General features: G+C 44.4%; 1 protein-coding gene across 5 annotated transcripts in view; it reads left to right on the forward strand.

The window, feature by feature from the left end:
• The window catches only part of NTRK2 (neurotrophic receptor tyrosine kinase 2), a 338,612-nt gene that overhangs the window by 118,710 nt on the left and 201,403 nt on the right, over positions 1–18,499 (forward strand). The window contains exon 12 of one of the 5 annotated variants that reach the window (XM_045468975.1): positions 12,008–17,165. The exons of the other annotated variants lie outside the window; for them this stretch is intronic. Within the exon in view, the coding sequence (XP_045324931.1) occupies positions 12,008–12,045 (38 nt within the window). The 3' untranslated portion in view covers positions 12,046–17,165. Of the gene's footprint in view, positions 1–12,007; positions 17,166–18,499 lie in introns of those variants that run through there. 5 annotated transcript variants of the gene reach the window in all.

An 18,499-nucleotide genomic window follows, 5' to 3' on the forward strand; every position in this document is an offset into this window, starting at 1 on the left:
TCTAGCATCAGAGCCCACAGTGTCAACCGCTCTTCTGTTCCACCTCCCGGTGGGTATGACCATTCTCCAGCTACACTGCAATTTAAGGGGAAGAAAGGTACTAGAGAGATACATTGTGGTTCCTAGAAATTATGGAGACCTTTGAAAATTAATACAAGACTTTTTTCATTACCCCAAACCTACTCTGTGCCATCAAGATCATCCCCAGAGGCTCTTTTGCTCAGCCTCTTCTCCTAAGTCAGATAAAAAAAAAAAAAAATGTAGGACAACAGTTGAGAAAATACAGGTTGGAAACTGGGTCATTTTTGTGAAATCATCCCTCTCTGCCAGTACCAATTTTGAATTCTTTCTCAGAATTAAAAAACAAACAAGCAAACAAACCATGTGGAACAATCTGTGGCAGATGGTTGTTTCGGCTCTAGGTGAGTTTTGTCATTATACTCTGGGACAGAAAACTATTGCTTTGGAAAATCATCTGTTATTTCAGTGAACTGCCAGCGAGGAACTATGGTAGCTGAGATGGCTTGGGGTGGGTTTTTTTTTTTTTTCTTTTTTTTCCCCTAGAGATTAGTACATACACATTCTCCATTGGAATCCTGTCGAATTTTCGCTGCCATGACACTGAGGATAAGAGAGAACTCTAGCAGTTCATTGGTGTGGGAGAGGTGAGATGGAATTAAGTTTGAAGCAGAAGTTAGCCCTCTTCTCCAGGTTTGTCTTCCCCTGGAAAATACAGCAATAAACAGCTAAACCATGGTGTTCATTACCAGCACAAGTCCCTAATTAATTTATTTTATGTTAATTAAGTTTATAATTATATAGTAAAACATTTACTTTCTCCCTCAAGAAATTGAATCTTCTGAAGGGGCTTTGTGACTGTAATTTAGGTGCAATTAGCCAGTTAAATTTAGTTAGGGTTTGGTTCATTCGCCTGCTGCCGAAAGATGCTAGATAGGAGGAAATGGGCAATGTCTCGGAAGCAACTCTGGGTCTAGAGGATGTGTGACAGTAGGCTCGCCCCTGGCCTCTGGGCAGCTAGTGTGGGTGTCTAGGACAATCAAGATGTGGTTTCCTAATTATCATCTCTGTACATTCCTCAGTTGTGGAACTGTGGATTTCTATAGCTATGGAGGGAGGTAAAACATTTCTTTGGGGTTCTGGAATTGGAACGGACGCTGTGGAATGGTTCTCAGACATTTTCTGCCATGGTTGTGAAATCCCTGGCGCTGGCCAGCGTTCTGACTCAGAGTGGTATCACCAGGCACGGCCGCCATTTTGGCCTCGAAAGACATCTTGCCCGCTGGGAAGGGAGTGATCCGGCACATGACTTCCTGTGGCTCTGACATTGGTGGTCCAGCATCCCCAGGGCTTCTCACTGAGAGGTGGCCACTATTCCAGGCATGCAAAGATGGAATTTTTGAGAAAAGTTGCCTTCTGTGAGATTTTACATCCCAGCTCCTAACAAAGAGTCTTATTTAGGCCTATCATTGAAAATACAGTTGAAGGTAATAATTTGCAGTGGTCACTGGAGCTTGTGTGCAGGATTAGAGCTCACTGCTCAGCCTGTGAATAGAAATGTGGAAAGCATGAAGGCAGAGTTATTCTAGTGTGTAGTAGGAGAGCATCCCAGCAACACCCCAGTGGTTGTGGTAACAAGGGTTCATCTATTTGAAAGTCCCCTTGGTGTTTGAAGCATTTATTTCTTGGTGGATAACAGAAGTCCTTGCTTTGGAAAGGAAGCTGAAGAAGTTTCTGTTCTAAAGTGCCAAGCTGGATGACACTAAGCTGCATTCAGCTAAGCTGAATTTTTTAAAATTTTTATTTATTTGTGTTTTGAGGGAGGGAGAGCCAGCAAGCGTGAGCACATGGGTGGGGAGGGGCAGAGGGAAAGAGAGAGAGGAGCTTAAGCAGGCTCTGTGCTCAGCACAGAGCCTGACATGGGGCTCGATCCTACGAGCCTGGGATCTTGACCTGAGCCGAAATTAAGAGTCTGACACTCAACCGACTGAGTCACCTGGTCACCTCACACGAGACAATTTTTTTTTTAATTTTTTTTTTCAACGTTTATTTATTTTTGGGACAGAGAGAGACAGAGCATGAACGGGGGAGGGGCAGAGAGAGAGGGAGACACAGAATCAGAAACAGGCTCCAGGCTCTGAGCCATCAGCCCAGAGCCTGACGCGGGGCTCGAACTCACGGACCGCGAGATCGTGACCTGGCTGAAGTCGGACGCTTAACCAACTGCGCCACCCAGGCGCCCCAGACGAGACAATTTTTAAAAGACATTTGGTGTCATGTCATCATGATGGGAAGTGGTTTATTTCTTTGTGATTGATTAATAAATGAAACATTTACCTAAGTCAAAAACACATGACTACTTAACCCCCTTCTACCTAAATGTTTTCATCTGTAAAATAGAAGCACTAACCTCCTTTTCACTTCACAGTAAGCAAATGATAGCCCCCTTCCCAAAAGAAGAATGTGAAATATGACTTATATATACTTGGAAAGGTATATGGAGACTAGATTTTTACAAATAGTCATATTTCTCTTCCTTAACATTATTTAAAAAAATTTTTTTAACTTTATTTATTTTGAGAAAGACAGAGACAGCACGAATGGGGGAAGGGCAGCTAGCGAGGGAAAGAGAGAATCTCAAGCAGGCTCTGCACTGCCAGCATAGAGCCTGATGTGGGACTCGAACCCACGATGCCATGAGATCATGACCTGAGCCAAAACCGAGAGTCAGACGTTAGCTGACTGAGCCAGCCAGGCACCCCATCTTCCTTACATTATTTAATAATATTTTAAGAAATGGTGTATCTTCATTTATGGTTGGGGCTTAGGCTTAATGTTCTTTGCCCCCCAAACCAAAAAGAAACAAAAAACAAACCACAGCAACACAGATGGTGGGGGCGGGGGGATTACTTGCAATCAATAAAGTACAACTTCGGTTGGGTTTGTAAAGGGAAAACATCATGTTCAAATCCAGAACATTTTGGATTAGAAGTCTTAACAGACTCCTGAACATATTTTTGGTAAATAATACATGTTTGATAAAACATAGAGTCACCTGTAATGAGAGGGGTCATTCCAACTTAAATTTTTTTGTCAGTAGGCTAGTTTGAAAGTGCTAAGGCTTGGCACTTTGTCTAAATGTTAAGAGTCATAATTTGAGCAAGTGCCCTGAGTTGAGGATCTCGTATATGGGCATGGACAGTATTAGGTTCTCCTATTCTATTCAGCACAATATGTTGGATTTATTTCATCTGTGTCTTAGCGTTGGGTAACTGCAATTCAGAGAGGTCCACTGACATGGCAAGGGTTGCACAGCTTGGGAGGGGCAGGAGCGGGATCCACACCCAGGTCTGTCTGGCTTCAGGCTGCTTCTTGATGATGAGCCAGCCAGTTCTCTTTCAGGCTCCGCCGTGGAAATGGATCTATTAGCACACAATTGCCAAAGAAGATAAACATGTGGGGGTCACCGTACTTATAAAAATTCTAGCTCCAGGGGTAGCGGGAAGTAAAGGTCTAGGATCTTGTCTATGTAAACGGTGGATGATAAATGGCCGTAAATATGAATAAAGAAAAAGCACCATTTTATAATCCAGGCATACCTGCTGTGCACGGGTCATTGTACTGTGTCCTTTCATCCACGTGACATTTAAATTTTTTTTCCTGCTTTCCTGTAAGGTGGTGCATCTGTCCATCACGTGTTTGAACACCTCTCGCGTTTACGTAGATGGCGATTTCTGTTTTAAACTAAGAATGTGTGCAGGGTTACGGGGTAAATAGCCTTTCCCTTTTAATCACTTTGACTTAGCAGAGAACTTCCTGGAAGTTTTGGAAGGCATTTCTGAAAATAATGTCAGATGTTTGGGTACAGTAAATTTTCATTAAAAAGAAAAACAACCACCAGAATACATTGTTTTCCCAGTGTCTTAGTTCTGGTTGATTCTTGGCATGGTTGCTATAATTCTTAACCAAGCTGTTATATTTAGTATGCCATATATGCCATGCATGCTTTATTTAAAAAAGAAAATAAACTGTGAAATCTGGTGTGTGTAAAAATGCACTCTCTTTAAAACCCAGAGTTCTCTCCGTGTGGAAATTGTACCCGAACCAAAGGATGCGGAAGGGACTTGGAGGAGAAAGAATCTTGCTCGTCTTTCAGGAAGGGGTGTTGCCAGGTAGAACCACTGAGGTTGGCTCATGGCCAGCTGCCATAAGATGCTGCCGAGGTGTTAGTAAGGATGGTGAGCTTGGGTGGCATGACAGCATGGACTTGTTCCAAAATGAGCTCTTTGAGTAAAGAAAAAGTGTCACTAGCAGCAGAGGCTTCTGGAACATGGGGTTAACTTACGTCAAGTCAGGAGCTCTGCTGGCTGCCTCAGTCTGAATGCATCCAAGGCTGTGTCTTAAGGATTGACTTTGCACTTCTCCAGCTTCTTATTGAGAATACACTTTCCATTTTACTGAGGGCTTTCGAGATGGGTTACCTGCGACTTACAAGAGGTGTGCAGGGCCACTGACCGTGGCACCAGATCCTGAGGGGTCCGCCTGATGAGGAAGCATTTTTGGACTGTGAATCCTGTTCTTGGTGGTGTAAATGGTCTGGTACTCTTTGAATATTTGTTTTTTAGTGTTTATTTATTTTGGAGACAGAGAGAGACTGAGCGCGAGCAGGGAAGGGGCAGAGAGAGAGGGAGACACAGAATCTGAAACAGGCTCCAGGCTCTGAGCTGTCAGCACAGAAGAGCCTGACGCAGGGCTCAAACCCCCAAACCGTGAGATCATGAACTGAGCCGAAGTCAGATGCTTAACTGACTGAGCCACCCAGGAGCCCCCTGGCTGGTACTCTTTCAGACTGATGAACGGTTCCAGGATATTCCCTTATAGCCCTTGCTAGGGTGAGGGCTAACCTTTGGGGTTAGAGTTGGATATGCTTTTGCAGGGTCCAATCTGGGATTTTAAGTTGAGTTTCACAGAGAAGTGTCAGGTAACGTCCCAGGTAGTCTGGCCAAGGGCAGGATGACTCTTCTTTCCAACCCAAAACTCCCCCTCTTGGAAAAGAGGCATGTGTTAGGTCTTGTTCTAGCAAGGTAACTTTGAGATGATGGAAGTCATTCTGCTAATGTTGCTTGGGAAAAGGCACCAGAGAAAAAGGGCATGTCTGGGTGAAGGACCTCCTTCCTGCCCCATGATGTGTTTGTCTGAGTTTGGGCACATCCACTTCTCTGGATAAAAGGCTCAGGCCAGATAGATATCTGTCAAACTTCCTGTGTGTGGGAAGCAGATCCGTGACCTGGGAGCAGGACCCTGGCCAGTGGGAGGTAATGTCATTGCGTGGGGGCAGGGGACAGCGAGGAGGAAGTGATATAGCAGCAACACAGGGGAGAGGAAACCATCGCGGGGCTGGGGAGTGACCCCGTGAGCCAGACTCCTTGAAAAGCAAGAGTTGTGTTCTCAGAACGTGGACCTGGCGGCTTCACCTCGTCTGTGCCAGATCCTAGGATGGCAGCCTACCTTCAGAGAAGTCCATCACCAGACAGAACAAAGTCTCGCTCTTTTTCTGGGGCAGATTTGGGTAACTCGTATTTATTGTAGTCAGTTCACAGAGATGATCAGTCCCACCTATCTTTGTTTTGCGTTCTGAAATACTTGGTGGTTAGGGGAGGTTTCATTATCATGGGCCCTTAGCTCATTTAAATGGAGATGAGATTTACAAGGTACCTCTGTTCAAGAGAAGACAATTTGTTTGATCCTCTCTCTGCTTAATTGGAACCATTAGTGGATCTGACCTCCAGACTTTGCAACCATAGGCAGAGACGATGCACACAGAAGCCCCCGTCCCCCACTGCTGCTTTCTTCAAGCATCCTGACCGTGAGCCATCTTCAAGGTTTGTTTCTGAAGTAGTGCTTGGAGGGCCCAATGAAAAAAATGGTGCTCCAGGACAGATTTAATGTTTACTGACTCTCTTCCTTTGTGGATCAGCTTAAACTTGGACCTGGACTCCGAATCCTTTTCTGTGGCTTTAGGATATCTCTTGCCACTCTCCAGTAATTACGGTCACCCCCTTACACGCTTGAGGTCTCCCACATGCGTTGACAACAACTACTGTTTCTTGAACTCCTTCTCCTCTTTCTGCCCTTCTCCCTTGCATCCCTGGCTTTCTTCTTCGGCACCACCGTCATCATCATTGTCAGGCAGGCGATGGCCGACCCATGGCTCTTTGTTTCCTCTTGCTTGTTTTATGCCTAATTTACTTTTCTAGAAGTGTATACCTGGTCGGTGTGCCGTGGTTTAAAGCCACACTTCAGTTGAGCCAAGCAACTCCCACTGTGTATGTGTAATGTCGCAGGTTTGACGTTGTTATAGGTTAACTGAGTAATAGTTTTTATGCCGTTTGTCTTTTATTTGGGTGTGGCAGGTTCTAGTGCTCTGGCTTTTTGTGCACTAGGAAGAATCACTGGCTACAGTATTTTGGCAAAAACAAATCTAGACACAAGCCTCGATTGGCAGCTGTGAGTGCATGGCCTTCTGGAATGAAATTTATAATGCCATCCCTATGTGTCCTGAATGTTTGAGTCACTGGCAAGGCTCTCTGGTCTCAGAATTGTGGAACAGTGTCTTTAAGAAGATGTCACTTCATGTAACAAAGAGCTAACCTATGGATTTTTACCGTATACATATTGAAGTAAGCCAGAAGGCTAGACACGCCCCGCAGGAGAACGATAGATTGATTTGGGTGTCTCAGTGTAGTTGTAGTGAAAGCCTTCATCTCAGTGCCCCTGAAACCACAAACTCCCATCTTTTTTTTTTTTTTTCTACTCCACTTATAGAATTTTTAAGAGACGCCACAGATGGAGCATGGCATCAGTGTGTGGATGTGCACCCCATCCTGTGTGAAGTCCCTGACGTGGTAGTAGTTGAACCCTTGGACACTTGTCATCCGGCCCCGCCGATCAGACCACGTCCTCCTTAGAATCATTAAATTTTAATTGTGCAATAGCTTTGGCTTTCCTTACACATTCGAGCTTTGCCAAGAACTTTGTGTTTCCTGCTTCGGTTTTCAGCTAAATTATGTAAAGTCAAACCAGAACTTTAAAAAGCTTTGCTGACCATCCTCAGCCATTTAATTTTAGTTGTTCTTCTTTAGCTAACAAATGACAACAGTTGTCTTTGTCCAACGCCCACCGTGGTTTTGATCATCACAAGAATTTGAATAAACTAAGTCTGGCACCTTTTCCCCAGGAGCTTAAAATGCTTCAGGAGGTACTCACTGGGTGACCGCGTTTCTCACTGTAACCTTCAATATGCTTGTGAGCAAATATGTGATTTTATGCAGGAAGCTTTGAAGTGATTTGCTTAACCCAGTTACCAGTGAGAAACAGTAGTTCTTACCTCGTTTTGTACACTCTCCTCTCCTCCATTTTGGTTCTGTTACCAAGTACATCAAAGGTCTTCAGTAGAACTCGAAGTTTAGACATCACTATTCCGAATCCCAAAATTGTGTTCAGCCCTTGGTATTGCGCAAGGCGTTGTTGGCACAGAAGGTGGATAGACATTCTCTCTTTGCCCTCGTGTGGCCTGCGCTCTGGGATACAGGAAAGTAGACAGAAAAGGGGTACAAGTTTAAAAAGATACAAAAGAAGGCCATGTGAATGAATGGAATAGAATATCCTAGAGGTTAAGAAGCTGGTCAACTAAACACTCGCAGAAGTGGCTTGGACCTTGCATGGACCTTTAAGCCTGGTCAAGGCTTCAACAAGAAGAGCATGCTTGGTGGAACAGGATCTTAGGGCGAGAGGTGGCATGTGGACAAAATACATCCTTGGGAAGGGAAAGGGGTGTCTGAAGGATGATGAAGCAACTTCCGGAATGAGCATGGAGAAGAAAGCACCAAGACCTGGCTGACATGTTGGGAAATTTCCACTACAGGTGCAGAGGATGCCATTTTAAAAGAGAGACCAATGGCCCAGAGATTCTGAGTTTAGATTTTGACTGTTTGATTCTATTTTTGGGTGACCTTGGACACATCACATTGGCCATGAGAGTTGAGTGAGTCACCTATAAAATAAAAAAAGGCAAATGGCAAGGGACAGTTGGTGCAACCACAAACAGATATTAAATGCTCCACAAATGTCAAATTAGGATGATCGGCATTTAAGCCCCTGTGCTGAAAGGAAGCAGGATTGCACCCAGCCCAAGTCTACCTTTATGACGAAAAGCTGTTTGCACCCACTGTTTTCAAGGCACCCAGTGTTATGAGAACATAGGAGTTTATTCTTTGATTTTACCCAGTAGACATTTTCCAGAAGGCTCAGGAGGCATTTGCTTTGCTCTCCGATGAAGGGGGGTCGCTAGCCTGGCACCCTGGCCACCATACGGTCTCCAAAGTGGCACCATGCCACGCGGATGCCCAAGTTGGCAGTTCCCTACTTGAATTTTCCAAATGAGATAAGATTTGCTTTTTTAGACAAACAGCTGCATCTTTCTTTCATTCCCTCTGCTTCCTTTCCACTCAGCAGTTTTCCTTTTTGCTCCAGATAAATTGCTGCTAATTTAAATGGGCTGCAGATCCTTGCCATTTTATGGCTGATTGCTTCTGAGTTATAGGAGGGAAATGTGTGCGCGTTTGAATGTAAATAAATCTAAATGGATCGGAAGCCGGTGGTAAAGAAAGCACAGTGCTTCGCTGACCTTCAGCTCCCCACCCCAGTCCATCCCTTTGAAGAGGTCAAAGAAATCAGCAAATAGCAGAGGCTGACTTTTAGGGCACATCCGGGGTTTTTTCTCTGCTTTCAACTTTACACCACATTACTGACAGCACCTGCTTTATCCTTGTTCTTATTTAGATCAGCCAGTGCAAGCAGCAGCAGCAAAGTTTCTCTGAAGTTTTTTGATAAAGGAGCTGTTCTCACGATAACTACCATGCACCATCGGAATGCTGCAAATCCTTCAGAATGTCACATTGTCAAAATATCTATATTTCAGGCTCAGAAGCTAGACAGCTCGTTTGGCTGCTAAACCCGCAAGATGTTCAGCCATTTGTTGTGGTCTAAAAACTTTCCCCCTCACTAAGAGAAAATAATTATCTATTGTTTTATATCATTTTGTGGCCCCTTTCTTAGGTTTCTTGGAACATGAGTGGGCAGAAGTCTTGAGATCCTGGTGGGTAAATTGGGGAGCTGATTGAATTTTACTATCAAGCCCTTAGAAATAGGAAGCACTGGATACATTTCCTTATAAAAGAGTCAAGTCTTTAAATCAAACTGGTTTTTCAATATATGGTGGCGTATCTTTAGTGTATCAACAGTGTGTGAGGATCAAGTGTATCCGAGAGGAGGCGGACTTGCCTTCCTTGAGGTGGGGGTGGGGAGAGGTAGTAACAGTTTGAATATAGACCTGCACATGGCTTATCATTGCGACAGACTGGCTTTTCCTTACACGGAAGACACTGCCTGTGTTATTCTGGTGGCTTTATTCCCTTCATTGCATGGGTAAGTGTGGAGCTGAGGTATGGTTCTGTGAGAAGGACACATCATGAAAGGCAAAGCAGAAGGACATTGAGGAGGGACACATGACATCAGTTTAAATAGGGGCAAATGCACTTGCAGCCTGAATGAATGACAGTCCAAAAGAGCTTGCATCTAGCAAAGCACATTGTTTCCCAACTGTAATAAAGAGCTTGGCTGTGTCTGGGGGAAAGAACATGGCAAAAAGAAGCAAAGGAACGGGCCCCTCGGTGGCTCAGTGGGTTGAGTGTCCAGTTTGGGCTCAGGTCATGATCTCGCGGTTCATGGTTCATGAGTTTGAGTCCCCCATCAGGTTTGTTGCTGTCAGCACAGAGCCGCTTCAGATCCTCTGTCCCCCTCTCTCTACCCCTACCCCGCTTGTGCTCTCCCCCCCCCCAAAATAAATATATATATTAAAAAAAAAACGAAGCAAAGGAAGAGTGGTGTGGGTCCTGCTGTAAACTCTTGGACATGGGTAAACTCTTAAGAGTTCCTATTCCATGAACCCATTGGAAATAATAATAATAATAATAATAATAATAATAATAATAACAGTTTAATCTATTCTGTTATTATTATTATTATTTGAAAATCAAAAGCTTTTCAAAACCAAATGTACAGAGAAATTAGTATGTTGAATCAACAAACCTTTTGGTTTGGGGATTATGTCTTCTATTTGCATCACCAAGTTCCTTCTGTTTTTATTGGCAAACTTGATATCCTAATATTAATCCTATTGTTTTAGCGGGAAGGAATTTGAGACCCACCCTCTTCGAAGGGGAAGGTGTATGGTTAATTTGGTGGACTTGTCCTGTGTGCATTACGGTGCACTCTTAAACTAGCGTGGCTCATGTTTGCCCGGAGGCTGAACTTACGGAAGGAGCCTAGAGTCCGAAATGAAGGCATCTTAATCAGCACTACCACGTGCTTCCTAAATTCTCAGTGCTTTGTGAGCGATTAAATCCATAAACGATGTTTGGCATCTGCACTGAGAGCTTTTCCTGAGACTTGGAAGGGCAGGAGAGAGAAGCGCCATGGAAATTAAGCTCTGTAGACTCTTTTAGGGTTGTTGTAAATGATGATGCAGATTGGTGGCGGTAATTACAGCTCTGGAGGCAGATGACACCAGCACTTGGCAGATCAGGCACCAGGGTGAGGAAGATCCAGAGTCTGGAGGGTTGGGTTTAGAAGTGCCTTCCAAAGCTGAACTTGAAAACGTCTTGGGGGTTTCTACAGTACCATCATCTATTTTGCCACTTAGGGATCTGATGAAGATTCGTGCAGATTATACACAGAATTGTATGTAATGAATCTCCCTTGTTCTTGCTGGGTGTTCCTAGTCAAGTAGGAGGGATCTTGTCCTCTCTGCAGTGACACAATACAGTGGCTGCAGAATCAGAGCTTCTGGGTTGGAGTCTGTTTTCCATCACACACTTGTTGGGCCTCAAGCAAGCTGCTTTGCTCCCAGGGCCTCAGTTTTCTCATCAGTAAAGTGAAGGTGTTAATAGAACCCACCTCATAGGGTTATTATGAACTTTAAAGGGCTAATGTGGACAAAGAGCTTAGAAGAACACCTGACACCAAGCGGATTAGCTGTTGTTTATTGTGCAAGCTATTTACTCATTCTTTTTTCGTCTGTGGGGCAATTAAGTATTTGAGGTCAAGGAACTCCATTTTCTTTATTTTTGTATCATCTTCTGTGGTGTCTACTATTTGGTCAGTGCTCAATAAATGTTTGCAAGATTAATTATTATATATTATATTTTTTATATATAATATATGATATATATACTATATGTCATATATGCAATATATATACACATGTAATATACCACATGTTGTATGCTGTATATCATATGCTATATAATAGATATTCCATCTATCTATGTCTGCGTGTCATGTATATGATATGATCTATTGAATTTAGGCAATTAATTAATTATTTATATTAAGATTCCTGAAAAAGAATATAAACCTTTGTGTGGCCCAGTATTTCCCACTAAAACTAGCCAGTTCTTTGATCTGGTGGCTGAGTAATTAAACAGATATTTTGGAAATAATTTGGAGAAATTAAGTGGGGAAATAAAATCAGGATTTGGGTAGATATTTGTTGTTGAGTTTTATTTTTTTCCCCCTATACATTAAAATTCTCCAGGGGTCATCTATATTGTACACAGATTTCCCCTCCTTAAATTAAGATGTTAACATCTTACACGGTTGCGGGTGGGAACTGTGTGCAGAAATCTTTTGCATATCTTTCCCGTGTTTTCTGTAAGTTTAAAACTAAGTGGCTTGATAACGAGATGCACACTTTCTCCCAATTTCTGTTCTGTTATCATATGTTACTTTATGTTTTAAAGCATATTCCATGTTGTGTCTTGATTTTGATTATTTATTATGTTCTTTTAAAAGTGATTATACTCGTATGTTAATTTTCATTGACTTTTGTTTTGAGCATGACTTATGTTTTATTTTGTGTTTCTTTTAGGTTTTGTTTTGTTTCATAAGATCCCACTGGATGGGTAGCTGAAGTAAAGGAAAAGACAGAGAAGGGGGCGGTTGGTGCTTGTTGGTTGATGCTGCCTTGTAAGCTGGACTCTTGGGACGGGCATTGGCTTCTCCCGGGAGGTGCCGCGTAGCTGGGGTTTTCTGGTAGACGTGCGTGGTGTTTGCAGGAGGTACCACACGAAGCCTGCAGATGTTGTGAGCTGTGTTTGGGGAGCACCATTGCAGAGGCAGCTCACAGGCAGCTAAGCAAACACTCAAGAAAACATCTTAAATTCATGCTTCTCTTTTGTTCTTATAATTGTTCAAATACAAAACTGAAATGGAATTCCATTGGATCATGCATCTCTTCTGAAAGGTGTGCTGGTTTGACCATACCGGAAATGTATTGATTTTTATTGTTTCTGTTGATTAAAGGTGAACTGCAAAGTTAAAAACAAAAAATCTAAATTTAGGGACAGGTATAAGAACACACTAAACAGCCTAATCTCCATCTAACACGTAGGTTAGCATCGTTTTCTGTTGACGTTTAATGAGAACTGAATTCAGAAAGTTTCACTTTTCCGTCTACAGCGCAGTGACTAAAAGAGTTGAGGGCATCGCTGTGGGGACCTGGTGACCCCACTGAGAGGTTCTTCCCTTCACTGGCAATAAAAGTCCAGAGTCATGCAATCAACGCTAATGATTTTTGTAAAGTTTATTAGCAGGCAGAAAAAAAAAAAATAAAAAGCAGCTCTGCGGTAGGGGGCTATAGATTTAGGTTAGGCATAGTCAGTTTCAGGATAACTGAAAGAGTGAAATAGACACATATGGTGCGTATGTCCTTTTATTCGCCCCCTGCGATCCACCTGCTTTTTAGAAGTTTCCTAGTGAGAAGGCCGCAGTATCTCATGCTGTTCCCATGACAGAACTACAGCTTTTCTACTCTGAAAAGGTCTGCGGGCAGAATGGCTGGCCTGCTGGGAGCAGGAGACCATATTCTAAGAAGGATAGTCCCCTACTACATCCTACACTACTGCTGGTTTTCATGGGCAGGAAGGCTCTTCCTGACCCCAGCAGCACAGAGGTAATGAGAATGTGGTTTATCATGTCCAGCCTCGTTGCTGAGAGGGTAGCCTTGGAGATAACAGAATCCTGCGCCCCAGCCTTAGTCCTAGCACGGACACCTGTGTCACTCATCTGGCCATTGCAGTGACCTTTGGTCCTTATCTGCCAGGTAGCATCCCTGTCCTGCGGCCAACTTTGGCTGCCCTTGCCCCATCTCACCTCACACTTTTCTTCTTAGGGGGACTCGGGAGCCAGGCCTGGACCATTTTGCTTAAAAATACAATCAGCTCTGACTGTTAAGGCATGCTCATAGATGCCATGGCTGGATTGGAAACTTATTGGCGTTTGACAAAACAAAATCTTTTTTTGGCAATAGTTACTCAAGTTTTGCAGTTCAGCTTTAAGGATTTATAGATTTTTAACTAGTCCAACATGTTTGGAAACACTGTTTTGCATCCTGTGTAACCAAGGCGTTAATCTTAATAAACCAGGATCCATTTAGGCACCAACTGATATAAAAAGATGATCCATGATGAATATTTTATACTGTTATCTTTTACATTAGCCACTAAATATGTTATTGCTTGATACAGACATTTCACAGAGTCCTATGGATTACAGCATTTAACCATGCCTGAAAGAGGGGCAGTTTCTTCAAAACATACACAGGCTGCTTGTTCTCAAAAGTTTTCTTTCCAAAGACACATCTGAGCGGGAGAGCAGCTGGCCCTTGGTGGGGGTAGGGGGACCTGAATAGTCTCTGAATTCCCATTTTCTTGCTCGCTGCTGAATGACAGTTCCTGTCACTACTTAGATTTTGATCTTTCCCAAAGTTGTTGATTTGCAAAAAGGCCAGCTAATTGCAGAAATCACGAACCCTGCAAGAAAAAGGAAACTCACACTGAGAGTTGAGCAGTATGCCAAGCATTCTTAAATATCGGCCATTCGGTACAAGTTTTATTTATTTATTTTTTCAAAAAACCTTTTCTATTTGATTCTGTGGAACCAGAAAAAGGCAATGAATTGTTTAAGGACTATTTTGTGCACTGCCCAGACTGAAAGGGAAAAAAGAAAAGAATATTTGTCCTCAAAAGCTAGAAGATTTCCAGGGTAGATTTTTGTTTTAAAATGTAGAGAAGTGGACAGATAAGGCAATTTAATATATCAAAGAGCAGTTGACATCTCCTAGGGAACGATGAAAACAGCAGGCTATTAGAAAATTGTTTCATATGGTTCTTGTGTTCCTGGTTTTCATTTTTCTTTAATCCCCGAAGACCACAGCCAGTGACATATCTTCTCATTTCTATACTCTAGACCAACCCTCTTTCATCCTTTGCTTTTTTGTCTCCTACAAGAAATCTTTTTACAGCTTCCTAATGACACGTACCATGTATTTTTTCAGCATTAGAAAAGGACAAGAGGCATTTTTGTTGAAATCGAGTCTGTTGCCTCCCGCCCCCACAAGGACCTGGCGTTTCAGCGCCAGGCAGGTACCCTTCGTAAAGGGCACGTGCTGGGTGAGCAGACAACCATCCCTGCAGAGAGGCGGCGGTCACCCAGCCTCAGCCGACTCCTGCTGACCGGGGAATGTGGCCCCAGGCTCCCCAGTCTTCTGATTCTTTAAGAGAAACTTGAAGTCTGTATTTTTTTTTTTTATGTGAAATGTCCCTATTTTTAAAAAGTTGGCTCAGTTATTTTTAAAACATTATGTAGGCCAACAAAACAACTGTGGGCTGCCCGTTTGTTACTTTTGTCTTAAAGCGACATCATTGTTCTCTCACTGTTTCCTGCTACCTTTCCTTTGCAAACACACTTCCTGGCATCGCCACTGAGAGCTTTCCCACATTGAGGTTAGCACCCCAGTGATCCCTGGCATGTCACTTACCTTTGGGGCTCTCCTGCCATCTCCACCAGCTAGGGCCTTGGCTCTGTCACCCTGCCTGGGACTCTCTTATGGCACTGTTTTCCCTCCATCCCGATTGGCCCCGCCTCTGTGTGGCCAGAGACAACCTAGCCAGCCCTTCTTCCTGTTTTATCTGACATCGCCTACTGTCACCAGTGTGACAGTCCATGTCACCAGTGTGACTCCATGTTGCCTGGCCCACTTGGGGGTAATTGGGTTCAGGTGGGAAAGTACACAGCCCCGTTCATGGGCCCTTAACGTACTCGTGTGGCCATTGGTAAACGGAAAACAGGTGTGCCACCTCAAGAGGTGTGGCTCAGTGCCCGTACTTTGAATGGGGTCCCCCTGGGAGCTTGTAAGGCAGCTGGGACAGACTAAGAAACTACTCCCACTGGCATCCCCGATGACCCTGGTTTGAGGCCAAGGAAGGTGAATTTCCTCACAGGAAAAAATGAATCCCCACATACTTCGGAGACCATCGATTCCGGGGTTTTCACTCCTGGTCTTCCAGCCCAGACCCATTTCATTTTTGACCCATTGAGTGTCTTTCCAAAAGTAGGGGGCACAGACGAGAAGGACACAGTCCCAGCTCCACCCCGAATCTCAGAGCACCTTGGGGGTTGGCCTGAAGGTCACACAGAGTGGTTAGGGCTCCAGGTTCTGCCTCCCGCAGAGCAGAGGCCATGGTTACCAGTCTGAGGAGCCAACGGCTCAAGGCCAACAGGCAGGAAGTCAGCTCAGGGCCCCATGCGAGGGCGAGCGTGAGGGAGGCGCACCTGCTTTGTCTCTCCTTTGTCTGGTCTCATGATCTGCTTAAAACCCCTGACTTCTCTGTCCCTCTAGCAATCCAAACTGACTCCATGACAGGAGGGCTTGGTTTTATTTGCTTTCTTGGTTGCTTTGCACACGCTTTTTATGTTCATTGCAAAATGGGAACAAACACGAACGGGGCCTGAAGTAACTTCTCTCGTGCCACCGCGGAGCGGGATGAGGCACTCTTGCACTGTTAGGCTTTCTGCCTAGAACTTCTCCCTGGTTTTCGTCCAGTCCCCTCACCCGGCAGTAGATGTTCATTTTGTCTTGCATTGTCCAGACCAGGTGCAGAGGCGGCGGGGGGGGGGGGGGGGGGGGGGCACTGGAAAGACGGGACTCTGTGTCATGCAAGGCCTTCACCTGGCGGCTACGTCGGGCCACGCGGGCTGTGCCCTTCCTGTCAGGCCAGGGTCAGTGAGGCCCCCTGAGCCCCTGCAGACTGGACTCCAAGGAAACCGGAACGGAGGCCACCGTTTCATTAAGTGTATCTGCTGTGCTCACACACCTACGGTGCCCACCAGCCACGTCAGATCTACTCAAGGGCCCCTGGGAGGGCTAAGGACTCTCCCGGACAGGGCAAGAGTATCACTTTCTGTGGGGTGCTGCCAGACGGAATTAAGTGAACAGAACTCCCAACCCAGAGAGTGACACGAAAACAGTTGTCACAGAAGGCGGCTTTCCACTCCAGTTGGCCCATTTCCTTGTTTCGGTCGTCAGGGACAAGGGACCCTCCCGGCCATCTGATTCTGACAGGGAGATCACTTTGGGTTTAATTCAGGCTAATGCTGCAGTGGGGCCTTGGGATGGTCATTAGCGGACACCCAAGATGGGTTGCTACTGGCTGTGTCTGAATCCTTAGTTTTCACGGAAAAAAAAAAAAATGCAGGAAAAGGAAAAGAACGGAGATTTTCGCCCCCTTTATTTTAAGACAGTCTATTTATGAATGGAGCATAATCAAATATAAAAGAGCAAGATTCCGTTCAGGATGTATAGGTATATCAAAGCGTCACGTTGTATCCTTTAAATACCTTACAATTTCACTTGTTAATTATACCCCAATACCGTTAAAAAGAAAATAAAAGGGAAAAATAACAAGACATTCCAGAGAAAGAAAAATCCTCGGGTTTCATTCACTTCCTGTTCACATCCACTTGCTGTATTGCTGTAATCCATAGGCAGTCTGTGAATCATCAGCATGCCCCGTTTTTCCCCATAATGTTCCAGGTTTTGAAGTCATTTTTTTCACGTTTCCTGTAAATAATGGATAATCATTTTTATTTTATTTTTAAGTGCTGTTTTAACAATGTGGATAGACCATAAATGTACTTGCTGAATTCATTCATTTTTTTTTAACAAGCCAATAAAGTTTTATAATTCATCTCCATGTGTCTTGCATTCTGTGTAGGGCCTTACATACCTCTCCCTTCCTCAAACACATACCGTCACCCCGTGTGGCACTGGCAACGTTCAAGGCTAAAGGTGTCCGAAGAAAGAGTGTGAGAAACGTCACTCAGAGTTTTGGGGGAGTCCCAGACCCACTATATAGATCCTGGAATACATCTCCTGTCCCTCAAAAGGGACTTTTAAAATTCCCATCAATGTGAGTTATACATTTACTATGTACTGATTCTTGCATTGGATATGTTTTCATTGGCTAAGAGGCAATCCTCAAAAACAAACAAACAAAGTTCAAGGGAATGAAAGAAGGAAAAAAACAACCTACATTCTGTGGGAAAGCCCTTTGGTATTTTAAGAACTTGGAATGGCCCAGGTCCCAGCAAGGGGACACACTCAGTGCTCTGTCCCTCGATTCTCGGTGACTTTGTAGCCAGATGACTACGATGGCTTGTGCCTTCATGGAGGCAACAGAGAGGAAGCCAAGTGCACAGAGAGGTACAACGCCATCCAACCACAGCTGTGAGCGCGGTGGCCACAGCTCACAGTCCTCTTGCCTCCATCCCCCGGATCGTCTCTTTTTCACGTTTCCCTTTTAGGATAGGACCAAAAGGGAAGGTCTGTAGGACCCCAGCTCGGATTTGTTTGAGTCTGCTTTCACCTTCTGGTGACCTTTAAAGGGTTTTGCTCTGCACTGAAGACTTGGGGACTGGAAAAACCAATCCATTGTGACTTGATGTCTCATCAACCCAAGTACGCTGACCTCTTCTGAGAGCCTGGTTAGTACTGGTGACGTGTACTTTTTCTAAATACCCTTCTCAACAGGTCTCATTGGGGATTTGGAGGTTGTGTAGTAATTGAGGCAGTTGGCAATGAACCCAGGCTGTGCAGATTTGAATCCCAGTTACACTCGCAAGCTACCTGACCTTGGGAAAGATATTTCATGGCTCTATTCCTCACGGGCTGATAAAACTTTTTTTAAGTTTATTTTTTTATTTTGAGAGAGTCAGAGAGAGTATGAGCGGGGGAGAGGGGCAGAGAAAGAGGGAGAGAGAGAATTCCAAGCAGACTCCATGCTGTCAGCCCAGAGCCCTAGGTGGGGCTCGAATTCATGAGCTGTGAGATCTTGACCTGAGCTGAAGTCAAGAGTCGGACACTTAACCGACTGCGCCACCCAGGTGCCCGGAGATGATAATGTTAATAGCCCCCACCCACCGGGCTCTGATGTGGCCGGCACTTGGTGTCACTAATAAAAATATTTTGATGGACTTGGGTGTTCAGTTATGCTCAGTATCCCTCAGTACGTGCCCCGGAATC

This window comes from Leopardus geoffroyi, chromosome D4 (genome assembly GCF_018350155.1).
Source record: "Leopardus geoffroyi isolate Oge1 chromosome D4, O.geoffroyi_Oge1_pat1.0, whole genome shotgun sequence".
Classification (NCBI taxonomy): Eukaryota; Metazoa; Chordata; class Mammalia; order Carnivora; family Felidae; genus Leopardus; species Leopardus geoffroyi.